Below are 25899 nucleotides of genomic sequence, written 5' to 3'. Positions count from 1 at the left end.
ACTCCCCACAATTGAGGCTGTCCAGAGCAAGAGATGTCTGCGGAGGGCACGCAGCATCGAAAAGGACAGCTCTCACCCCAGCCACAGACTGTTTGCCCTCCTCCCCTCTGGGAGGCGCTACAGGGTGCTCCGTTCCCGGACCAGCAGGTTCAGGAACAGCTTCATCCCTGCGGCTGTCACTCTACTGAACTCTGCCCCCCACCCCCACACACATCTCCCTCAGTGACTGTACTTCCCCCCTCCACCCTGGCCTGACTGCCACACCCTCCTCCAGCCACTGTACATTTGCACTGTACTTCCCTCCTCCACCCTGGCTTGACTGCCACACCCTCCTCCAGCCACTGAACATTTGCACCAGAATGTTTTTTCTACCACTTATTACTGTCTTAATCGTACTTATAACATACAATACCTCTTAAATATAATATTACTAATACCTCTTTCACTTCATCTCACTTATTACCACCACTAATACTTACACCTGCACTTTACATATACTTATCATACCTACACTTCTTACCTCAATTGCTGCTATTCTTCTCCCAATTACTGTTCATATTGCATATCCATTTCTTACTGTTCATATTGCATATCTATTTCTTACTGTACATATCTATTTATTCACTTATTACACTTTACATATGCACATACTCTGCACTTTTTGCTATTTTGCACTTCTGGTTGGATGCTAAACTGCATTTCGTTGCCTCAGTACTTGTACTCTGTGCAATGACAATAAAGTTGAATCTAATCTAATCTAATCTAATCATCCTCGTCTGTTCTGTCTTCATCTTCTCCAGACCATTCATCCCTGTCTTTATGCTCTTCTTGCTGTGTGAATATGTTGCAACAGGTACTATCACTCCCTTTGCAGAAGCAATAAGTAGTACAGGCCAGGCCTGCAGCTGCACAGCTGCACTTTACAGATGTACAAGGTTTTAACCTAGCTTTGCAGCCACAACTGATGACATCTAACAAAGCAGGAGGAGCAACGGGACTTGAATCCAGGGTGGGCAGGAGGTGAGTCAAGCGCTCCAAAGACACTTATTGTCTTCATTCTAGGAGCACTGCCATTATTACAATCTTGCACAACATTGTAGGCCGACCAGTCGAGGGGAAGAGGAGAGGAGTGGAGCTGACAGAGCCAGCAGCGTCCCTTCTCTGTGCTCTAGAAAGACTGTTTGCTGCTATCTTGGACAGTAGCTGTTCTTGGAACACTTTTTAGAGCTGGTAGAGGCATCTTCTTGGGACCCGTGTAATGTTCAAGTTTCAAGTCTTGTATTGTCAAATGCACAGAACAACACAGAGTCAGACTGGGCACTGAAATTCTTAAGACAAGACACCGCACAACAACCTACCATAACATAACATAATATAACATAACATATAAGTACTCTGAACATAAAGTAGACATAAACCTACTTAATATACAAATAAATATACAATCTAATATGCTAAACATATAATACACATATGATAACCTATACTAGCCTAAAGACAAATCAAGTGTGGGAGTAACAGGTAGTGCAATATTACCCATAGTGCAAACAGTAGATGAAAGTGACAGTGTGGCGAGTGAGAAAGTGGTGAGAGTGCATCACTGTCCATTTAAAAGCCTGATAGCCCTTGGAAAGAAACTGTTCTCCAGTCTCTGGGTACGAGACCGAATGCTTCAGTAACGCCTGCCAGAAGGCAACGGGGTAAAAAGTCTGAAGGATGGATGGTGGGCAGTCTTTCAGAATCCTGCCAGCTTTTCTGAAGCATCGTGTGTGGTGTCCTGCAGGGCTGGGAGCTCCCTGCCGATGATGAACTCAGCAGACCTGACCACACTGCGCCTTCGCTGTGCAGCTCCCGTACCACACTGTGATGCAACCAGTCAGGATGCTATCTATTGTGCATCTGTAAAAGTTAGTGAGGATGACTGAGTCCATGCCAAACTTCTTCAGTCTCCTCAGGAAGAAGAGGCATTTCTGGGCCGCTTTGACCACCTTGTCCGTGTGAGCAGACCAGGTGAGATGTTCACCCCGAGGAACCTGAAGCAGCTGACCTTTTCCACTTCGTATCCGTTGATGTAAAGGGGTGCATGCTCCTCCTCCTGTCGCCTCTTCCTGTCCACAATCATCTCCTTAAGGGCAATTTATGGTTGTCCGTTTACGGACACACAGAGACACGGAGAGCCCTCTCCGACGTTGCAAACCCTCTCCGAGCACCTCTCCGTGGCCTGACGTGCACCTCCCAAATTGTTTAACTATCCGACTCTGTCAATCCATCAATCCATCAGTATCAAATTAAGCAAATGAATGATTTGATTAGCCGCTCAAAGCACTTCATGATGACAGAGGTCAGTGCTACCGGGCGATAGTCATTCTTGCAGCTGACCCTGGTGTCCTTTTGAAGCAGGTGGGGAGCACAGACAGGCTGAGGGAAAGGTTGAAGATGTCACTGAAGACCCCTGCTAGCTGGTCAGCGCAACCCCTGAGGGCCCTACCTTATATGCCATCTTGGCCAGGTGCCTTGCGAGGGTTGATCTTTTTGAAGCAGTGCCTCACCTCGGCTACAGTTAAAGTAGGCACACCACTGGCTAGGCCTTCAGGTAATTCCACTGCAGGGGGGTCACTGCAGTGACAAGACTGCTCTTATCTACCAGACAAAGTTTCACAGCTTCAAGCTTCGTCAGACGGGGAAGTTTAACAATGGAATTCTTTCAAATAGACAGACAGAAAGAGAAACTGAAGAGATTGTTGTCTGTTGGAGGACACTGTTTTTGGCGGAAGATTGAACTTTTCACATACAGGCTAGCCACTAGGCAACATTTCGTTCAATTCCGCCATTCAAGATTCTTGTCGTAACTAAACCTCAGATATTACACTGTTGGATGATGTCAACAACAACCCATATCTGATGGCACAATAACTAATAATAATCTGATTAACTTTGCTGTATGCTTTCACATTTCCCAGGCCAGTTGGGCAATATTTTGTTCCTGAGAAATGGAATGTTGTGAGGAAATTGTGGACAATCTTATTTTTAAAAAGTGCAAAAATCCACCTGAAACATACTGTGATTTTATTTATATTAACGAAGTAGCCTAACATACAGAAAGTTCAACAATGATTAGACCTACACAGAGCCTCCACCTCTGTCTCTCTCTGCATGGCTCTGGGCTGGCTTAAATATGAGCGCCATACAGTAAATAAGAACATGGGTCTGGTCTTCAAAATGCATCACTTTCCTTTCCGGTTTAAACTGGAGTTGCGATTGGATTATTTGAATTAGAGACACAAAACGGACCTAAAACAACCACAGCTCTGAGTTTAGTCCCGCCTCCCAGTTGTAATTCCCAATGATAATTCAGAGGCCTGCGATAACACCGCCTTAACTTTTAAATCCCGCCCCCTTAGATGTTTTATTGGACAGTCATGTGACGATTGACAGACGTTCCGTTGAATTGCATACATGCTTTTTGAAACAGAGGTGAGGAAAATTCTGCCATTGGTTTCTTGGAATTTTAAACTATTTAAACCGTTTGAGCGGGTGGAAAGCAGCAGTCAGTGGAGTGAGGTGTACTGAATGAGCGTAAAGATGAGATTTTAGGAATTAATTTAGCTAGCTAGTTTTTTTTTACAACATTAGGTCGGCAAAATTCAGGATTACAGTACCTTGTCTGTGAAGATCGTATTTTTAAAGGGAATAAGGTAGGAACAGTTCCTTACACACCCAACTGGTTGGCTAGCTATCGCTAGCATGCTAATTTGGAAATCAACAACTCCGTTCACTAACGAAGCCGACTTAACGGTGGTCTTGTGGTGGAACAATAACATTAGGTCGCGTTATTTATGAGGATCAATATTGTAGATATATACCCTAGCAAGCCAGTCAATAGCCACTGGGAGCCGTAATGTTTTCAAACGTATTGCAAATCCGCTAATTTAACCAAGTTGCTACGCATAACTGTTAGCAGCTAAAAGTTGTGTGTTGTTTCCCAATGAAGCTTTGTACAGCCACAGATGTTCGTGACAGTTAACGTCAATTTGGGGGGAAAGTAACTTTTCAATAGTATGCACATGTGTTAACTTGGCATGGGAATTTAGCTAACAAAGCAACCTAAGTTTTAACAGGTCAACCTGTATGCTAAGGCCATTTCCTTGGTCAGCTATCGCTAGCTAGTTAACGTTGTGTAACTAACATTTAAATTGTATTCGTTTGGATGTTTGTGAATTGCACTGCTCTGCCTTCTCTAAACTGCCTGTCAGGTTTAAACGTTCAAGATGTGATTCATATAATATTTGTCGTGGCACTGCCATGCAACTGCAGATTCACGGTCACCTGTGAACTGAAAGTCTTTGTTCTGTCTCCGTCAGCCACCAAGATTACAACCTACCAACAGTCAAATTTCTTAACGTTAGACACGTTTATTTGTTGTGTTATCGGCCATTTGCATTGCTAGTTATATTATACTGTTAACAGAAACCCCAGAACGGTTCTGTAGTTTTTCAGATGACAAATGCACAATAACATGTCATTGCTTCAGTCATTAGTGGGTTCTGTTTTTCTTACAGGGTCGTAGCCATGAGTTCCCTACTGGAGTCGACGAATAACCTCATGCAGGTTTTCAGCGGAAAACTTGAGGATTTCCTCAAAGAGATTGATAATGTCCACATGGTGTGGCTGGAGGAGATTGAGCAGGAGGCGCAGAGAATGTTTTCCAGGTTGGAAAAGAGTTCTCTTCTGTGAAATTCCATCACACGTTGCTTATCAATGTTTTTAGTTTACCCTTGTATTATTTATTGTTGCAGTGATTTCAACACAGAACCAGAGTTGATGCCCAAGACTCCGTCCCAAAAGAAGACCAGTCGTAGGAGACGAGTGTCTGTGGGGAATGAGAATAAAGCCAAAAGACGGTTAGATTTTATCCATCTGTAATTTGTGTCAATTTATGTCAAATATGTATCATATTTCTCTTCAACTTGTCATTTGAATATGATGTCAGGTTATGATGTAGAATGTCTGTGATCGCCTTTGTCAATGCTTATTGTACACCAAAGAGACATCTTTTTAATATTATTTTTCCTGTTAAGCCAATTGGTTTTCTATCTTCATGCTTTTACTTTGTCTTTCACAGCCTCTCCAAGGGCAAGCGCAGCAACCTACGGCGCTCTTCAGTGCAGCTGACCCTTAACGTAATCCCAGAGAGTCCCACCGCCACTGCTGACCCGGAGGTTGTCCCTGAGGATTCTGTTGAGGAGCCCCAGCGCAGAACCCGCCGGAACAACACCAAATCTGCTGCGGCGCAAGGGCCAGTGAAGCGCAGCACACGCAACAAGCTCAACTCTGCATCTCAAGAGGAAGTGGAGGATGACATCTTCGAGGATGAGAAACCCATCCAGGAAGAGGGGGAGGCACCGGTTACAGCCATGGAAACAGAGCCTGTCAACTCTGTCCAGCCTCCCCACGTCTCCTCCCCAACCCTGCTAGCCGTCAACGAGTCAGAGGAAGTGGAGGAGGCTCAGGTTGGGCGTGCATCAGTGTCCAAAATGACCACCGCAGAGGTGCAGGAGACTCCTCAAGGTCCGTCCCGCACCTCTGTGCGACGTTCAATGTCCTCACGGCACTCCCTGGCCGGCCTGAGGAGAAGCATGACACAGGAAGCGGTGAGGAGGGCCTCCAGGCGCTCCTTCCTGAAGAAGAAGGCCAGACTTAGTAGATCAGCCGGTGGCAGCTCTGTCGGTGGTGAGTTGACATGGCACAGGGGTGTTATATGAGGATTGTGGATTTATCATCATGGTAAATCTGAAATTATTGTGATGTTTAATTTAAGGGCATTGCCCAAACCTACTGTGTAGCATGAATGAGTATGAATGCTTTCCCTTTTTAGTGTTTTTTTAAAAAAAAAAATTTTTTAAAGTGTTTCTGTATTAAAAAAAAAAAAAATGGATTCATATCTGGATTCGGTACAGCTAAAGATCCATGCATGATTGCATAGGTGGGCAGGTCAAATTAAAGAGTGCTGTCCTCTCTGCTCTTGCTGTCTATTGATCCTGATCTTGTTCCTGTATGTTTAGAGGACATCTGCTTTGACACGGATGGAGAGGAGGTTGAGGAGATGGAAAGGGAGGAGAAGGTTGGAGAGTGAGTATCTGATTTATGAACCTTCACTCAACCCACTCACCTCAAGTCTTGTCGTTCCTAGGCCTGCATTGACGTTTTTATGGTTTCCATAAAGGCTGCCATGGTTTTGCTTTTATTAAAAAGAAAAATCACAAAACCTTACTTTCATTGAGAACTGTCACTATAAGGGGTTTCAACATTGCATTAGGTTTGCACACATTTCGTTCTTATGGATAAAAAGCGATCAAACTGAATTGTATGAGACATTTGTTACTCTGTTATTTTGGGTTAAACGGCAGAAGTATTTTTAGATTTTGTTTTTATTTATGTGTGCTTGAGAAATGTGGTGGTCTGTTTTGCACGGAGGTGCTCATTGAGAACAAAAGTCCAATGTGACAAAATGGCACTTATTTAACACTCTATACATTCCTTAGTGTTGAAGAACCAGCTGTCATTGTGACTGAGGCCTCTCCTGTGCCAGAGATCAAGCTGCAGGAACCGGATGCAAAGGATCCAGAGGTAAACCAGTGGCATTAACACCGTCCCCAGTGGGAACCACCTTCCTCTTCAACACAGAAACAGAAAGGATTGATAATGAAGTGAAGATGTAGCAGAGCTTGAGAACTGGTTTAGTGAATTTAATGCCAAAATACTGAACTGAACTTTGACTGAGTGCTATTACTAAAGGGCAGACATGAGAACAATCTGAGCAGACGGTATTTCATTTAGTTAGTCTTTGCCATGCTTCTTGGGTTTATCATCACCTGCAACTCTTTGTGTTGAGCAGGAAAAGGAGGAAGAGCAGATGCTGGGAAAGAGCGGTGAGGCTGTCACCCGCTACACGCGCTCCATGGCCAAAAACACCCCCACCAACATGGCCTCTGGCTCCGCCTCCCGCATTGAGAAAACCCACACCCCTCTAGCAGCACCAGGTGAATGACTAACACCTTAGTGATGATTCACCAACAACAGGTTTCCTTGACTGTAATTAGGACATGCTTAAATGCCAAGTGAAATGTCATTGTAATTTGACTCCGATCACATGTGCAAATTGGAGAGCGGGAAAGGTCATTGCTGTTGTACACAGGAACAGGTGTTAAATTCTTTTTGCTATTAGTTGGGGACTTCCCACTGCAGCCAAACCTGTCACTGACACACGCAAGTACTGATTCCAAATAACCTAGCCTAAGTATTATAACACAACAGGGTACACTACAACCATCATACCGACACACAACAACAACAACAACAACAACAACAACAACAACAACAAAAAGATACCTTTGAGTATTTCATGGGGGGTGTCAAGTTCGTCTGCGTTCTGATAAATTAGGCCCACAACACCTCCAGAAGGTTCAACAGTGCTTGGCGTCCTCTCCCCACCCCCTCCATAATCATGAAAAGCCCCTGTCATTGACTGGCAAAGAGTTAACCTTAATTTGTTAATTGTCAAACAAACACACCGGTCATTTTAAAATCTGAGTGTCTCCACATGGAGCAACCTGGGAACAAGATAGTTCTTCAACCAGACAGAAAGTCTACACACATGCACAACATGTGTATACACAACTGAAAACATTTTGTAGGGATCAGCACCCAGCACAATCTTTAATCAGAACTGAGTGGGAACATAACGTGTGTGTGTGTGTGTTTAACTGTTTATTTAATGTGCGTCTTGTCTCTGCAGATGACTCTGGTAAGAAGCCTGCAGGAACCCAGTCGTGAGTGACCATTTCTTTGTGTATTTATTTATTTTATTTTTGTGTCTGTACGTGTGAGCTGTTGAAACAAATACCTAACTCTTTTTGACTGTTCTCTCTCTCAGGCTGTCTCGATTTGGCTTTAAACGCAGAGTAGATTCTACATCTGAGGATGTGCCTAAGAAGAAGGTGTCTCCTAAAATTAGCCAGTCGGTAAGACCCTTTCTTATTTACATGGGTGTGATGGACATTTTAGAGACCAAGTACCTGTAGCCATTATTAGCAGTTAGGAATCTCGTTCAGTGTTTCTTCGTAGTAAAATGGTTTTGTAGTCTAGTCTCGAACAAAAAGTGATCTATACAAAGGAGAGGCACGTTTCAAAAACTGACATCAACTGACTTGGTTGGCAACCTAGTTTTCATTTTTAGGCGTATGCTGGCCTGCTGTTTCATCATGTCGACCTCTTTTTCTCTTTCTCTGTCTCTCACCAGGCGGTGAGACCCAACATGAAGTCGTTCATCCACACTGTCCAAAAGAACCAGCTGTTGATGATGACTCCCGGCTCCATGGGCCGCACCTCAGTCATGTCCTTCATCAAGCACAGTACTCCTGGCAGGGTTGACCCCAAGGTACGCGCGTGTGTTTGGCCGTCTCAGTGTGCGTCTGCGTGTGTATGTGCTGTCTCCATGTGCGTCTGCGTGTGTTTGTCTGTCACTGTGTGTGTATGTGCTGTGTATATATGCTCAAAGCGTGTGCTGGTGAAGGCATATTGTGACGGCGCTACTAATTGGGGTGCCTTTGTTTCCACAGTTGTCTGTTGGTTTAGTGGTAAGTGTGCGTTTGTGGGGTTTTATGTGTGCACACCTGCTTTGAGCACAGATTAAACTCAGCAGCGCTGTCTCATCTGTGTGTTTGGGACGTTTGACGTCCGGCTTCATCCTAACCTTCATCTCTTGGTGGAGGTTGTTGGTGCTTTATGTCCGTGTGGGTGTATGTTTTTAACAAAATCAGCCAGTAAAGGGATGTTGAGTCCCCCCTCTCCTCTCTCCCACCTCCCCCTTGTCCACCTCCTCTCTCCCCTCACTCATAGCTTTGGAATTTGGATGAAATGGTTCCTTGATAAATTCTGCAACCGAAATGTTTTTTTCTTTAGAAGAATCTCATGCAGAATTTATAATGCCATTCCAGGGGTTAAATAAGTGTTGCCCTCCATGTTTCCTGTATTTAACTGCATTAACAGTCATGGGCTGAGTTAAGACCTCACCTCAACTTGGTTGAGTTAGAATTTACTGACACCTCCTTTGTTTCACTGTAGCTAAAAACCTATGCACATGTTGGTGTTGGATGTTGGTGTGATCATGGTAGATGTGACCTAATGCTGTCTAAAACTCTTCACAGGAGAGGGAACGTATGAAGCTGGAGGCTTTCAACAAGAAATCTGAACAAGAAAACGAAAGAAAGAAAAAGATGGAAGACGAGAGGAGGAAGAAACACGAAGAGCTGAAAAAGTATGTTGCACTGGTTGGCCAAAGATGTGTCTAAGCAAATTGCCAACAACAGTACACTAACTGTATACAGATCACTGTCCATTTATAGAACATGTTAAGCCTGTGTATAACGATTTCACCAGTAAAACTAAATGCAGAATCTAAATATGTTCAACAGAACAATTAAAAAGCAAAGTCATTAGCATAAGTTACATTGAAATAAAAATGGCACACACTTTCCCTATGGTTTACTTGTTTGCATTGTAGCATGTTGTTGCCTATTGTGGATCTTACTCCTGCTTATACGTGTGTGTGTGTGCTGTGTTTAGGCAGAGGGAGGAGAGGTTGAGGCGTGTGTTGGAGGCCCGTGAGCGAGGCGAGAAGGAGGAGTTTGAGAAGAGGAAGAAGCTGGAGCAGAAGATGGCCCAGTTTGTGGAGAAGGATAAGGTGAGGCACTGATATCAAACGGTGCGGGGATTACAGTAGCTGTTAAAGAATGCTGTACTGTGACAGACTTTTCAAACGGAATCTGTTTCCCGTCAGGTATGTCAATCAGTTAGCAAGCCGATTAACGATTCAATGTGTACCGGTAGCTCATGTAGCATATAGCAATGCTTAAATACAAGCTATGCTAATATAATTTCTGATGGTACTATGAAAATATCCAGTACTTTGTAATGCTCGTACGTCTTCAGAGTTTGCTTTTATTTACCTTTTCCTGCACTTGACGGTAGAGAATACATCCAAAAATAGCTTTATAGAATCCACTTGAATATAGAGAAACATTCTATTTCACTTCACCTGCAGGTTCACATCATGTCTATAGATTTAATAACAAGGTCAACACGATGCGTCTTGTTGTTGCTTTCAGGCCAAAAAGATTGTGGCCTCCAAGCGTCAACAGGAGCTGGAGGTCCGCAGGAATAAAGAGGAAGAGGCCAGGAAGAAGAAGCTTCAGCAGGTAGGGGAACCTCTTCACGGTCACCCATGGTTCATTACTCCTCTTATTGTAGCTCGCCAAGGTCCGCTGCAAGGAAGCTGACTTTGTTTAGCTCAGCATGGTGGTATCATGTTGAGCATACCTGAGTGTAAAATTGGAATATGCTGGCACATTTGGTCTGATTTGTGTGAAAATGGATGGGTTGATTTGCTCCAGCCCAGTGTATTCCCACATAGTTAATTCCATCCATCTCTATGAACTTCCTCATTTTTTTACTGTGTAAATAGACAAGTCTAGTCACTTTATATAGTTATATAGCACGTTTTAAAACAGGAGTTGAACGTCTCTCTCTCTCTCTCTCTCTCTCTCTCTCTCTCTCTCTCTCTCTCTCTCTCTCTCTCTCTCTCTCTCTCTCTCTCTCTCTCTCTCTCTCTCTCTCTCTCTCTCTCTCTCTCTCTCTCTCTCTCTCTCTCTCTCTCTCTCCACCTCTCTCTACAGGATGAGGAGGAGAAGCGGCAGCTTGAACTGCGTGCCAAGAGGAAGGCCGAGGAGGAGGATCGGGCACGCAAGCTGGCCGACGCCCGCAGGCAACTGGAGCTGAAGAGGGACCAGGAGCGAGAGCTCGAGAGACAGGCTGCTGAAAGGTTCGTTTGACAAACCCTCGCTACGTTTCCCATTTCTGATTAGCCTGTCCTGTGCTAGTGGATAGGCACTGTTAGTGTATTGCTGGATGGGTACTGTCTGGGATTCCATTTGATGATCACTGCATAGTAAGAAGTTCTCTCTGTTTCCTCGGCTCCAGGGAGAGGCAGGAGAGGGAGAAGGCCATCGCTCTGCAGGTAGAGCTGGAGAGGGCCGCTCGGGATAAGGAGAGGAAGGAGCTAGACGAGAAGAGGAGGCTCCTGGATGAGAAGAGGAAGAGGGTGAGACACCATGACCATTGTCTCTCCTATATGGCCAGGAGACCTTAAAGCTCAAGGGCCGGAGCCATTGCCACAGCTTTCAAATATGTTGCTCAATCTATTTTCAGATCATGTAGTTGGATCAAAGAGGATTCTTTTACAAAGACATCCATGTTACAACGTCTGTTTCGTGGCTCAAGAGGCGCGTGAAGTTAACCTAAAAATGGACTGGGGCAATGCCTGCAAGATGCACAGAATAACCTTTATCTAAATGCCAGTTTTAGGTTTTCCATATTGAGCATACATAACTTAATGGTTTTAATTAAACTTCAATGCTTATTTAATATTATGGCCAAGAGGTGAGAATGTTGGCTCATTTGTGCAATGGTGTACCCATTATGAATTTGTTCTTCTGCTGCTGGTGTGTGTCACTGCAGCCCCCAACGGTGTGTGTGTGTGTGTGTGTGTGTGTGCGCTTCACCTCAGGACAGAGGTGTGTTAACTGGCATGTGGGTGTATCTGATGAGTGTCTGTGTGTCTTGTCTGTCCCAGGAGGATGAACAGAGGAGGGCTGAGGACGAGAGGAGACGTGCTGCTGCAGCTGCTGTTGCTGCCGCCCATGAAGCACAGGTCCGTAATGATGCTAATGATAACGGCACGCTCTTGTTAATGGCAGCCGCAGGGTTTCAGCTGCCACAGTGCTCTCTGATGGCCCGTATGAACTGAGACGGGTCAAACATTCAACGCTGCAGTATCTTTTAGGCTGATTGTGAATTTGATTCTACTCAGCGTGAGCGGCAGGGGTCTGTTCCTTAGCTTGCTTTCTTTTTGTCTGCACTGTGCAGAAATGGAGAAATGGTTTCTGTGTAAACTGAACAATGGAGTTCTCCTTTTTTTTTTTTTTTTTTTTTTTTTCTGTATCAATTTAACAACTTAAAAAGTAAACCCAACCCCTTATATGTTGATTTTTTTTTTCTATTTAATGTAGTGTAAAGTTAATCTAATGTGTCCTTTCCTGCCTTTAGAATGCGCAGTTGAAGGCCGCAGCCAGCAAAGGGCCAACTCTGCTCAACACAACCATCAACAAAGGGTCTGCTCTGAACGTCACAGTTGATCTTGAGGTACACGGTCTGTCCTAGAAATAGATACATTCTTTCATTGTGTAGCCAAAGTACCTTTTCTCAACATTTCGCGAAAACCGAATCGCAGACAGCATCCATAACTGCTTGGTGTGAATGTCTTTGTTCCGTTGATCTACATTAGTTTGAGCTTTATGATTTAGCTCAAATCTTAGTTCTCATTTTCTGGACAATCATAAATCTTGCTCTTTTGCCATGACTCTTTTTAATGTAGCCTTTTTTCTTTCTTTCCTTTAGGGCATGAGGACTCCAGTGGGCAAAGGAGCAGCTCTCTACCACATGTCTGTGCAGAAAGGGGCCGCACTGAATATCACTGTTGATGTTGAGGTACAGTGCCATTATAGATTTTAAGCTTGTATTTTGATGTAAAAACAAAGATCTCATTGTAATTGGGATCAGTCAAGCAGCCTTGACAGACATGGACCAGCTTTTCAGATGGTAATTTTTCATTTCCCTGCTCCAAAATGTCTGCTTTGCTTGGAGCCTATGACATGGTTCTATTCAGGGCCAGATTTATTCACATTTGGTCATTTTGATGTCAGGTTAAGTTTCACTCTGACTGGGGGATTGAGGCTTGTCTCACCAGTCAGCTGCTAGCTAGCTAGCTAGCTAGCTAGCCAGCTGGTGTCCTCCTGTGACGTGGCCTCTCTGTCTCCCAGAAAACAGTGAACACGACTCCAGTGGGGAAATCATCAGAACCCGATGCCTCTATAGAGCTATGTCCTAACGTCACAATAGACCTTGAGGTACATTGGTGATGGGTTTGACTTGGAACAGTTGTTGAAATAGGCATGTCACTTACACGTTTCATGGTGCTTTGGCATTCTTGCATGCACACATGTTCACGTGCACCATGGGTCCAGCAGTGGTCCTCACTTTCCTCTCACTAAAGTCGTGGTGACCCGTCCCGTGTCCATGATTGACTAACCTGCTGCTGCCAACTGTTGTCACACAAAATGTGGTCTGGAAATCCTTCATTGATAATCTACAGGGCCATTTGGTGAACCAGTGGAGACAAAACTGTAGTAGGTTAGGGTTGATTTTGGGAAGTTCACGGTGCTGTTCTTTAAGGGCTTTATTAACCCACTAGTTTTGATTGCTTTCCATATCTTTTGGTGAACCCCCCCCCCCCCTAATCTCACTAAATCCTTAGAGTTCCAGACCATATTCAATACAGACATAATTGGGATGGTGAAACGCCACAATTCTTAGAGAATGTAACAAAGACCTTCATCTTCTCCCTTTTTTTTCTTTTGGTAGAGGTCTCCACAGTCCTATGAAATCACTCCGAAAGGTAAGAAGATCACTACTCTGGTCAACCCTGAAGACTACGGGATGGACCAGAACAGCGATGACTCCACTGACGACGAGTCGGCACCAAAGAAACCCATTCCGTCCTGGGCAGAGGGTAGGTTTCGTATCTGCTCTTGTTGGCAAAGTCGTCAGAAAAACACAAACACACGGTGACACTGATTCTTTTTGTTTGGTTTCATCTCCAGGTCTTCAGCTTCAGCAGTCCATCATGAAGCAGTACTACGACCCTACGGATCTTCACGCGTACTTTGGGGTCGTGGAGATGCCCAAACTGGAGCGGATATTCAACAAAAGCAAACCTCGCTTTTTCAAAAGAACCAGCTCTGCTGTATGGCACTCACCTCCTCGAATGGGCAGTTTGGCCCACTGAAGAGACTATTCTGGGATATAAGTTTTATTTTCAATTTTTTTTTTTTTTTTTTTCCAACTGTATTTGTACTTAGTCAGGTTTTGGTAAGATCTTTTCAAATAAAGTTTGTCCTAGTAGAAGAAAATTATGTGTATGGGCGTATGCGTGGAATAGTGTGGATGTGATTGGTGAATTGTTTTACTTGTTTTTTCCCTCTCTGATGCATCATTCTGTTTTTCCTCTGATGCGTCATTCTATTTTTCTGTCTGTTTTTAATTCTGCATTTTAGAGTTTTTTTACACAGTTACTGTGTTGTATTTTTTCTTCACCTTGCTGTAAATGTGTTGTGTGATCGCTGCTTATAAATCTGATCCAAAAGTGGCCTCCGCGTTCTGATTTAGATGCTGTGATGAATAAATCTCAACATGACACATTCACGTGATTTCTGTTCACTTTTTTTGTTTATTTTTAAACATTACAACTGTATTCTCCTAACTATTGGTTTTTAAGCATACCTAGGAAACCTTGGTAATTCACAGTGATGCCGTTGGCGGCTATATCTTAAAAGATACTAGAGTATAGTAACTGAAGAAGACTCCCAACGATCGTTAAAAGTGGTGCAGTAATTGTCGCAGTGTCTGCACTATATACCTTTATGCATTATTTATTTGTTGTCTGTTTACGTCATGATCATGGAAGAACTAGCCAACCACAGTTTTGATGAGACAGGCTGGTTCGTACCGCGCACACGCACAAATATTGTAGTGGACCAATCAGGAAAGAGGTCAAGCGTAGGAACACTAGCAAGCTGTTTTGAAAACAGTAAAGTGAGGTTGTCGCTATTTTATTTTAAACCAGCGTTGCTTCAAAGGACAGACGTTTTCATTTACAGTGAGTATTTGCATAGAACAATTTCTCCTTTGATTTAGATTTAAAAGCTGATTAGATGGACGTTGCTTTTAGAAATTCAAACGTTTTAAGATCCAAAATAGCTAGCTGACATTAGCCAGTAGCCTCAATTTCGACCAAGTGCAAGGGAAGTGTGGGCTTGATGAAGAGCTTTGTATACAGACTGTCGTCTCACTTTACTACTTTTATTGGGCTTGAAAACCATTAACGTATAAGTAAACCATTGAATCCCTGACGAGTCATTGCACGAGTAAACAGTGACGCTAATGTTAGCTAGGCAAGCCTATTAGCCAGTTGTACATGTCAGTTGAACAATCCAGTGTGTCGGTTGAGGGATATGTGTGTGTTCACATACTGCCCAGTGCCCACAAAATGCTTTTGAATCTTAATGTGATGCAATGCTATATCCTCTAGAATAAAAGGTTAACGTTAAATCAATCCAGTAATTAAACGATTTAACGGAAACATTATTAGTGTGCACACGACGTACATTAGCGGTTAAGACCTTGTAGTGCAATAAGATAGAGTACCCTCTCATTTTGCACTTAACCGTAAAATTGTCCAGTAGGTTGTGTTTAGACCAAGTGTACGGTAATCTTCCCCAAAGACCTTTCTGTGTTCATTATGCCTTCATGCAGTGTCGGCCAGTGATGTCATCTCCGTGAATTTGTTCCGTGATTGATTTCACAACACTTTATGCGGATCTCTCCCCATAACGGTCAATGTTATGAATACTCCTTAACATGTTTTTGTCCTGTTTTGTTTCTGCAGAATCATGACTTCACAAGTCAGGCAGAATTATCACCAGGACTGTGAGGCAGCCATAAACAGGCAGATAAACCTGGAGCTGTATGCCTCGTATGTTTACCTCTCCATGGTAAGATGGCTGAACTGAGGATACAAATGTTATTAATGCTATTGCTGTAATGGCGCTAGTGAACAAAAATGTTTGTGTTTGGACAACTGCAGGCTTATTACTTTGACCGGGATGACAAAGCCTTGCCGAACTTCGCCAAATTCTTTAGGGCACAGTCCCTGGAAGAGAAGGAGCATGCTGAGAAACTGATGAGTCAGCAGAACAAGAGAGGAGGGAGGATCTTCCTACAGGATATTCGGGTATGAGGAAGAACAACTGAATTGCTGTTTCTATGGATTCATTTAGGCACTTTTAGTGATGCCCAGGCCAGCCCTTATGCAATGCCTAACTAAAGCATTACCTTGATCTGTCCAAGCTCTTAGGTTTAGGTCAGACATGATTTAATGAATAACTGTTAGCATCGTCAGTTATGAGTTTAAACTTAGGTATGGTGGAGCAGCAAGATGCCTGAGGAGCACAATGCTGAGGGTCTCTGAAGAACGAGAAACAATTTTCCAGACTTCTCTCCTCAGTGGTTTCCCCCCACTCCCCTTCTCTGATTGCAACAGTATGTGTGTGTGTCTTGTTTGTGTGTGTGTGTGTGTGTGTGTGTGTGTGTGTGTGTGTGTGTGTGTGTGTGTGTGTGTGTGTGTTCTAGAAACCTGACAGAGATGAGTGGGGCAGTGGTGTAGAGGCTCTTGAATGCGCTCTGCAGCTGGAGAAGAGTGTGAACCAGTCACTACTGGACCTGCACAAGGTCGCTTCTGACCACACAGACCCGCACGTGAGTCAGTCACACACACCATAAAGCGCTGTCAGCATTACCAATGGTTTTGTTTGTTTGCTAGTGGGAGGTATTACAGAGTTATAGAGGAAATGTTTGATGTTGAGAGGTATGGGGAAACAAAAAAAAAAACAAGTTTCATTCATTGTACCCTCCTTCCCTTTTTCTCTCTCTGCTTTCCATTTTCCACCCTTCGGTATCCCTCTCTCTCTGTCTACATTCTTGTTTCCTGTGTCTCCCAGTTGTGTGATTTTATAGAGACGCACTACCTGGACGAGCAGGTGAAGTCCATCAAAGAGCTGGCCGACTGGGTGGCTAACCTGCGCCGTATGGGCGCGCCACAGAACGGCATGGCCGAGTACCTGTTCGACAAGCACACTCTGGGCAAGGAGGAGAGCACTTAAGAACTGTAGTGCCACCACCACCACATCAGGGCCAGTACTAGCTGCTATCAGGGGTCTGTTGTGACTGTCGCATGTGGGTTTGTCCAACCCGGGCGTATCATAATCAAGAACAGCTTGTGCATAGTTTTATTGACAAGATGTACATCCTCACTGTACTGTATGCTGCTTTGATTAAAATTCAGTATATATATACATATATATATTACGGAGGAAATACTGTCCCAGGACCAGTGTGGTCCTAATGATAGCCATAAGCACTTTATGTGTAATGTTCCCTTTGAAAGGCTCAGCCTGTTTTCCGTCCCAATCCCGTTTCCCCTTTAGAGACATCCCTGCTTCTGTAATGCAGGTACTACATTTATTTGTGTTCTGCTTGCTCATCTGCAGTTTCTATTATATGCAGAACACATGTATATCACATACAGCGTGTATATAGGATCTTCCTCCTATATACGCTGCGTTCAATAAAAGACTGTTGGAACAACCAGCCAACATTGTGTCAGTGGTATTTTAAACAAAAACTTAAACCTCAGTTCAGAAAAGGACTGTCAGGAAAAGAAAAAAGTGAATAGTTTTAATGTCCCTTTAACTGAATTATAAATGTGTATGTAGGTCATGTTGTTCGGTTGAATGTGTTTTCAAATAGTAAATCATATGAGATTGTTGGTTTAATGAGTGGATTTAAATTAATACTGCTTGAATTTGAAGGCGGAAGAGGACCTAGATTCAAGCTCTGGCTCGTGGGTCACAAGCTGTTTAGCTTTTGGCTGTTCCGCCTTTGGTCGAATTACAGTGGCGTGTTTTCCGGTGTTGTGCCCAAGAGAAAAATAGCACACCTGAAGTACCTGGTACAAAATATTTTAATTCCTCAGAAAATCCCATGTTGCATCTTATTACAGTGGTATTGGCATCGGCCAGAGCCGCAACAGGATGTTTTGGGGATCAGAAGTACAGGATCAGCCCGGCTTGAATAACACCCTTTGTGGTACACAGAATGGCAACTGGAGCAAAACATACTGTATTAGATGAATAGTTACAACAACAGCTCCACATAAGACACACACAAACACACATAGGCCAGAGAAAACATCCAAACGTTTTAGAGGAGAGGTCATGTTGGTCTGTGGCCATGCCCATTGACTGGAGCACTGGAACTGAACAGGCTCTTGAGGTCTTCCTGAAAAGTATCACGTCTGAAAAATGACAGTAACCCAGTTATTCTGTGCTATATCCTCTGCTGTTTCCATCAGACCGTGGAGTGGGTTGATAGGTCCACTTTTATTTTAGGAAGCCTTAAGTACTACCATAGCACAACTATACTTCTTGTAGGTTCTGTACATTCTTTTATTATGTTTTTAGCATAGTGTTTTATATTCCTACATATAGTTCATGTTTTAAGACATATTTACAGTCAGTGTTTGTAAAAAGGAAAAAGTCTATATACATTATATATACATTGTATATATTAAAAAAAAACTTGATTTACACACTACTGACATAAATTGTATCTAAGGCTACTTAAAGTAAAGTGGGACTGGTGGTTTATAATACTCTGATGGTTCGTTTATGTTGAATTGGTGATTCTGTTCAGTGTTCCCATATTGGACTGGTCAGAGAAGCATCACAGAGTGGAATAGTGTTCAGTTTCCAGGAAGTCAGAGGTCCCTTAGTCTCTGTGACACTTCCGTTTTTACTCCTGTTCCCTCGCTCAATTGGCTCATCCTGTCCCTGCCCCGCCCGGCACCACCAGACCCCTCAGAAGATCCTCAGTCAATAAGATCCCGGAGTCGTTGGGGGAGTGTTGCTGATTGGCCGCTTGCTGGCTGCTGGTAGGCGTGGCACCGATGGGGTTGAGGTTGCTGCTACTGCTGAGTGCTCCGTTGCTGTTGCTGATTGGTCGCTGGGGGCTGCTGCTGCTGCCGCTGCCGCTGCCGGTGAAGTTTGCATGAGCCACGCCGCCGTTGCACAGGTTCGCCGGAGAGCCGGTGGCAACGGCACCGCCACCGCCGTTGATGCTGTTTGAACTGTTGGTGGTGTGAATGAGTGGCCTGGAGGGAGGGGTGAAGGAGAAGATTCGCTCCCCAGCTCCAGCTCCTCCCCCAGCTCTGGCGCTGGGGGGTCCTAGCTGACCGTCTGCAGCTGGAGGGGTGTCCAGGGAGAGCCGAGGGGGCAGAGGGTGTCGGGAGTGAAGACCCTGCCCGAGCCTGGGCTTCGGGAGGGGGCAGAGCTCGGGGACAGGGTCTGGGAAAGAGAAGGCCGGTCCAGAGGAGGTGTCCCCGTCGGCCCCAAGCCATGGGAACGCGGAGGACGGCGGCGGGGGCAGGTGCCCGGGGGTGTCAGGCTGCAGGAGCTGGGAGCCCACAGAGTGGTGGGCAAGTGAGGAGGAGCTGTATGCCCAATCGGCCTGTGCCCGGCGGGTGGGTCTCGGGCGTGGCACAGGCGGGGGCATGGAGTGGATGGGCGTCTGCGGGCAGCTGTAGAAGCCGGGTCGCTCGGACATGGGGATGGAAGAGAAGGCGTAGTCCATGTCGCGCTCGTGACGGTGGCCGTCGTGGCGACCGTGCCCATTAGAGGGCCCCTCCTGATGCAGGTGGAGGGGGAAGCGGCTGAGAGGGGCACGGGGGCGTCTGCGAAGCAGGGACACCCGGGAGGTGGGCGTGGGTCGGGGGAAGCTGGGCGACTGAATCCCCAGCAGCAGACGACTCAGGTTCCCCAACAGAGGGGTGGAGTGGTTGGCCTCCTCGTGCTCCTTAATCTGCTCCAGGTTGGACTGGAACTCCATCTCCTCCTTTGGCACGCTGGTGAGATCAATAGAGAGGCACAGATGAGATCAATAGAGATGCACAGGTGAGATCAATAGAGAGGCACGTATGAGATCAATAGAGAGGCACGTATGAGATCAATAGAGAGGCACAGATGAGATCAACATTTGATACCTGAGAATGTCTCAAGAACCATTTTCTCAGAAGATTCATAGTGATAAAAATTATGTTAAAATGATCAATATAAGGAGAGTGTCAGTTGTAATTCTTGTAATAACTTATAAATAATAAATTGCAGCACGTGTAGCAATAAGAGGTAAACTATACAGCCTGCAGAGGTAGGACAGTATCTCTTTGAGTGAAAACTGTTATTTTATTTTACCAAGTGTGATTATTATAACAGCTACATAGTATCTGTTGTTTGTAAGTTCGTTCCAGTCTGTTCATACATCCAAGATTCAGTGGCCTATCAGGGGCCGAGGCAATACCACAGCGGGGGGTGGACCCACCTGATGTCGAGAGCCGAGCCCATGAATGAGGGCTTCTTGTGTTCAGCGCTGGCTGCCGTGTAGGGGGGCTGGGGCTCCGACTCGTCCCAGTACTTATCCCTCTCTACCTGAGGCACGCCGTCATACATCTCATCCACTACCAGCAGGGACACCTGAGGAGGGCATATTACAGGTAAACACACTCTCTCTACTCCAGATTACATAGGTATACACACTCTCTCTACTCCAGATTACACAGGTAAACACTCTCTCTACTCCAGATTACACAGGTAAACACACTCTCTCTACTCCAGATTACAGGTAATCACACTCTCTCTACTCCAGATTATAGATAAACACACTCTCTCTACTCCAGATTACACAGGTAAACACACTATCTCTACTCCAGATTACACAGGTAAACACACTCTCTCTACTCCAGATTACAGGTAAACACACTCATTGCTGATGTTAAATAATGTTCATTAATTCAAACACATATTTATACATTTTCCTTTGATATTAAGTCTCAACTTCTAGAGGGAAATGTTTTAATGATGTTGTTGGAAAAATGTGATTTGAATTATTACAGACAGTATGTGTGCAATAACGAAACAGCTTAGTTTGGTATATATTAATTGACTAAAGGTTAAGGTAAATGGCAGAATAAAGTTACCTCAAGTAAAGTGACAGAACAAAGTAAAGTCAAAACTTTATGATGTATTACCTGTAAATTTCGATCTACCAGCCAGTTGGTCTCAAAATCATCATCATCCTCTCCAAAGGGATTTATCAGCTGTTCTGCCACCTGAAAGTGTATATAAAAATACATCAAAAGTCTTTCTTTGGGTCTTTAAAAATAAATCTTTATACCTGAACTGAAATAACTCATAGGTAAGCTTGAAAGGGCAGTGAAGTGGCATCCTTGATTAATAAGTCAATATTTAAACACACTGTGTACACACACACACACACACACACACACACACACACAAACACACACACACACACACACACACACACACACACGTTACTTACCTTAAGCCATCCGACATAGAAAAAGAACTGTAGCAAGGTGAAGACAGGCACGTAGAAATCCAGATCATGGCCTGGGTAGTCCTGACTAGGGTCCAAAAATTGCCGACCAATCAAACAGGCCAGGAAGAAGCTATACACGGCCACGGTGACCACCTTCAGTAAAAGGTGATGGCTATTAGTTTAGCATTGAGCTAAATGACCGGCAGCATACAACAACTACAGCTATTGCTGTTGAAATACTACATCATCCTTATTTTTACCAGTGTGACATATGTGTTAGATGTTTTATTATTGGTCTCAATCTGGTGCGATAAAAGTATAATAGATCTTATTGTAGAATTGTAGATAAGCTCTGGAGATAAGCTCAACCTGAGTGTAAACTAGAGGAAGGCTGATCCAATCGTAGCTGAAGAGCTTCGTACACTGGGAGCGTAGGGTGTTCAGTTCCTGGAAGGCAAACAACAGAGGGTGATTTAAGGTATATAATATAATAATATTAATAATATATAATTGATAATAAACAAATAGGCAAATACATTCAAAACATTCCATACTCTTTAAAAAAAAAAAAATCCTGAATGAAACATTTCCACAAAAAGAAGCAGCTTTTGCTGCTGGGCTCATTATTGTAGAGAACAGTCGCTTTCTACCGTTTCTTTACAGTTATTAAGGTAAATAGACACAGGTCTATCTCTGTAGGGATCCTTTCTGTTGTCTGTTGTCAGACACTTAAAACAACATTATGAACCTGTCAGTGGCGAAAAGAAGTGGTTTACTTTGATGCAGATACTTGCCCCATGGGATTACATTGTATAGCTGTTTTTCCGTTGCCAGTTATAGCGTTCTAACTCAATACTGGACCAATTTCCAAATAATAGGACCCAGGTTGATAAATCCTGAAATTTCCCTTTAAGAGAGGTTCAAAATCCTGAAGTTTCCCTTTAAGAGAGGTTAAAAATCCTGAAGTTCCCCTTTAAGAGAGGTTCAAAATGGGGTATGCAGTTAAGGTTCTAAATGCCACCCTTTAGGGTTTAGAGGCACAGTTGAGGCACATCAGACGTACACTGAGGAGGGCGGAGAGGGCCACGTCGTTGTTTATGCGCCCCTCAGTTCTGGCCCGCATTGCCAGGTTGACGAACCAGGTGCAGGGAACCCAGAACTTGTTGTGTGGAGATGGCAGCTCCTCAAGCTGCCTCAGCTCCTCTGCAGTCATCAGACCTGAAGGGGAGGATGAGAGGAGATGAAGGGCAGGATGAGAGGAGATGAAGGGGAGGATGAGAGGAGATGAAGGGGAGGATAAGAGGAGGATGAGAGGAGATGAAGGGGAGGATGAGAGGAGGTGAAGGGGAGGATGAGAGGAGAAGAGGAGGATGAGAGGAGATGAAGGGGAGGATGAGAGGAGATGAAGGGGAGGATGAAAGGAGGTGAAGGGGAGGATGAGAGGAGATGAAGGGGAGGATGAGAGGAGATGAAGGGGAGGATGAGAGAAGGAGGTGAAGGGGAGGATGAGAGAAGGAGGTGAAGGGGAGGATGAGAGGAGGTGAAGAGGAAGATGAGAGGAGGTGAAAGGGAGGATGAGAGGAGGTGAAGAAGAGGATGAGAGGAGATGACAGAAACGGACATCAAACAACACCTAACAGACATGGAGAAGAAGATGTATGCAAATGATATGTAATGAACATAAGAGGAGGCTCAGCCTTCTGAGCCTTGGGACTACGATCTGAGAACTTGTGAAGTTGCTCTGACTCCCCCCCCCCCCCCCCCCCGCGCCGTGAATAAAAGTGCCTGTTCCCCCGACACTGAGTTGCTTGTTTGGATTATTCCAAGTATTTTTCCCAGCACTGATCATATCCTGTTTGTTCAGAGTCTGCTGCTGTTATGGAAGAATATTTTGGGAGATTTGACTCTGGTTCCATCTTCCATTGACACAGAAACAGTGGTGGCTGTGATGAAAGAATGACGGGCAAGTCAGAAGGCTACCATCACAGCCCAGTTCAAGGGCATCTTCCTGTTGAAACCATATGCTGTGGTCCATTCTCTCTCTAAAGTCTAACGCCTTGAGAAGGCCACTGTTGCCTAGATTCCTCCCCCCTAGAAGTGACGTTTTCAGCTGATTGTATGAGCTCAGGTATAGGTAACTTTCTGTCATACATGTATCAATTGTCCATATTGTACATTTCTTGAGCAACTAGGGTACCCAATAAAAGCACCAGTCTTAAACAGACCAGAGTAAATGGAGCTGCATCTGTGTGTGTGGATGGATGTTCTATCAGCCAGTGAAGACATACCTGCCTGGACCACGTGCTCAATCTCACTCAGCCAGTGAAGACATACCTGCCTGGACCACGTGCTCCATGGTGGGGAATCTTTTATAGACGGCTGTGCTGACAGATCGGTAGATGAGCACGCCTGATAGGTTGGCGTAGCGCATCAGGGTTCGGCGAATGAGGCGACCTGATTCGTCAGCGCCCCTCACATGACCGCCCACCAATGCTCCGAGACGGTCTGGCCAGGGAACACTCTCAAACTGCCCCCACCAGCGAGACACCACCAGTGCCACATAGAAACCTGACACAGACACACACACACACACACATGTATGCAGACACAGACACACAGACACACACACACACACACACACACACAGATGGACATATATTGTTAGTTATGTCATTTGTTTATGTGGTTTGTGAATGGCTTAGAAGTTGTAAGACAGACTGTTAAACATAGAGAAAATATACGCAAGGTTTAAACATAATAAACTTTGATCCCAGCGGAGTGTTGATAGTTGATACATTAAACATTTAAACCTGAGATATGACACTGAATGATGGCAGTGCTGTACTGTGCTTCACTGCTGACTCAAACTAGCATGTGGAATTTGAGTGCAAATGCCTACGGTTAATTATCTGATTAATTCATCTTTATGATAATGGAAAATCATACGTAAGAAGGTTGAATGATGAGAAGTTACATTGCTGTGTTATGTAATCATATACCATTGTCATTATTGCCAGTAATAATTACATGAAAGCTTAATATCAAATGGAGCATCATGAATCCTCTTGTGCTTACCCAGTACGAAGGACAAAGGGATGAGACTGGCATACTTGTCACAGTTGATGGCCAGTTTCTCAAAGAGCCTTCTTTGCTCTTCGTTCAAGAGGACCCTGGGGAGAAGTGAAGGTCACTGGTATTACATCAGGGTCAGTGTACTCCGCCCGGGGAGCAGCGGCATCCTCCAGGCCGTCCACAGACCTTGGGCTCCAAGGCTGTGAACCAACAGCAGCCGTTTCCACACTGGGCTGATGAGGCTGCAGCGCGGTTAACCATTCACCCAATCAGAAGCTAACTTGACTTCATTAATCTTCGTCTTCATCTTCACCAGACTGATTGGTTGTATCAAGGGTGCACCAGTTTGGACAGGCACACAGGCCCTTTGTAAATAAGACTGGGCCACCTCTCTTCTCAAATAAGCCCTTCATTGTTCAAAGTAAAACCCAAAAGTTTCACAAAGACAATCAGCACTCATTAGGTAATGGTTCAGCATGGCAGACCCGGTCCACGTCTCCAGCGCCCCTTGTGCTGGTTTACCTGTGTGTGAAGTCAGCTTGGTTTCACTTACCTGTACATGACGCTCAGGCCGGAGTAGAAGATGATGAAGATGATGAGTTCTTTGTAGAGCAGCTTGTAGATGCTGCCCCTCCAGCGCAGAAGCAGGTGGGAGAAGGTACCCAGACGAGCATCGGCCACCCTGCGTGAGTAGGTCACTGTCATTGCTGCCCCCTAGTGGCAAGGAAGACCAACCTCACAGAGCGCCACGAGTGCTGGTGTTAGTGTTGGAGGAGGAGGGGGGTGCCCTGAAGGTCTCTCACTTGTACTGGTCACACAACAAAATGCTAACAGGCTAGCACAAACTCCACAGCATCCACACTGACACACTCACTGTTGAAGGGTTCACATGTTGAATTGGCAAACAGGGAGAGATTCACACACAGAAACGTACACCCACAAAAGCAAGGCGGTCACCATAAGGCTTAACGGACCAAAATGTAAGAGTAATTGGCAGGATGGAAAGCACTGTTAGTATTAAAGTTGGAAGGGAGAGGGGGGGAGAAAAGGTGCAAGAGCAAGAGAAAGCGTGCAAGGAAAAGAGAGAGGGGGAAAGAAAGAAAACGCAAATTATAGTTAGATCAGTGTGACTTCACAACATTATTCTTGTTTAGTTATTTCAGGCGTATCTGTCAGTCATGGAAAAACCACACTGTGCTGAATGTAGAGTAGATGATGGGTAAGAAAGGTTGGTTGTACTCACTGTGTTGGATGGGAAATGTGTTGACAGCCCTCACATTGAGTGTAATGGCGAGGGAGGCAGGAGAGGCGAGGAGAACGGGGGAAACAGACGCCCACATCTCCGGTCACTTGACGTGTTAATCTGTTTCAGCAACAAAGGTGCATTGTGAGACCTAGGTAGCCTAGTAGTTAATCTGAGCAAATCACCCTGTGTGTGCCTGCACCAACCAGGAGTATAATATCTTAATAACGGAAGAACACAATAGCATGTATAACATATGTTATGTAATGTTTGTGCTTCTTGCCTTTGTACCACTGATAAAGGAAGTGTGAAAAATCTCAACACTTTTAATCCAACTTCATAGTGATTTTAATTCTTTGAGGGAGGCCGACCAAATTAGGAACAGCAGGGGAACTAGGACACAC

General features: G+C 44.6%; 3 protein-coding genes across 6 annotated transcripts; 2 read left to right on the top strand and 1 right to left on the bottom strand.

The window, feature by feature from the left end:
* Window positions 1–3457: 3457 nt before the first annotated feature.
* Window positions 3458–14374, top strand: incenp (inner centromere protein). 4 transcript variants are annotated; one of them, XM_031564879.2, is made up of 22 exons: window positions 3458–3474; window positions 4560–4709; window positions 4797–4901; window positions 5123–5730; window positions 6063–6129; window positions 6543–6627; window positions 6896–7040; window positions 7796–7829; window positions 7934–8021; window positions 8300–8437; window positions 8619–8636; window positions 9207–9316; window positions 9625–9742; window positions 10167–10256; window positions 10734–10879; window positions 11038–11158; window positions 11690–11767; window positions 12163–12258; window positions 12514–12603; window positions 12936–13022; window positions 13537–13684; window positions 13776–14374. In XM_031564879.2, the coding sequence occupies exons 2-22, from the start codon at window positions 4570–4572 to the stop codon at window positions 13958–13960; spliced, it is 2697 nt and encodes an 898-aa protein (XP_031420739.1). In that variant the 5' UTR covers window positions 3458–3474; window positions 4560–4569; the 3' UTR covers window positions 13961–14374. The 4 variants fall into 4 exon arrangements, with proteins under 4 accessions (XP_031420739.1, XP_031420738.1, XP_031420740.1 ...); XM_031564878.2 differs by lacking the exon at window positions 3458–3474 and adding an exon at window positions 3522–3695; XM_031564880.2 differs by lacking the exons at window positions 3458–3474; window positions 8619–8636 and adding an exon at window positions 3522–3695.
* Window positions 14375–14691: 317 nt separating this feature from the next.
* On the top strand, window positions 14692–17384 carry fth1b (ferritin, heavy polypeptide 1b). The gene is made up of 5 exons (XM_012818763.3): window positions 14692–14830; window positions 15620–15725; window positions 15818–15964; window positions 16363–16488; window positions 16731–17384. The coding sequence occupies exons 2-5, from the start codon at window positions 15624–15626 to the stop codon at window positions 16890–16892; spliced, it is 537 nt and encodes a 178-aa protein (XP_012674217.1). The 5' UTR covers window positions 14692–14830; window positions 15620–15623; the 3' UTR covers window positions 16893–17384.
* Window positions 17385–17734: 350 nt separating this feature from the next.
* Window positions 17735–25858, bottom strand: best1 (bestrophin 1). Its single transcript, XM_012818666.3, has 9 exons — window positions 24806–25858; window positions 24256–24350; window positions 23515–23748; window positions 22244–22398; window positions 21550–21627; window positions 21181–21333; window positions 20870–20950; window positions 20164–20315; window positions 17735–19690 (listed from the first exon to the last, which is right to left on the bottom strand). Exons 1-9 carry the CDS (start codon window positions 24955–24957, stop codon window positions 18610–18612), a joined length of 2181 nt encoding a protein of 726 aa, XP_012674120.2. The 5' UTR covers window positions 24958–25858; the 3' UTR covers window positions 17735–18609.
* Between the last annotated feature and the right edge of the window lie 41 nt (window positions 25859–25899).

The sequence above is a fragment of the Clupea harengus genome, chromosome 3 (genome assembly GCF_900700415.2).
Source record: "Clupea harengus chromosome 3, Ch_v2.0.2, whole genome shotgun sequence".
Lineage (NCBI taxonomy): Eukaryota > Metazoa > Chordata > Actinopteri > Clupeiformes > Clupeidae > Clupea > Clupea harengus.
Note: the sequence above shows the minus strand (reverse complement) of the source record. Positions and strands in the feature narration are given on the sequence as shown.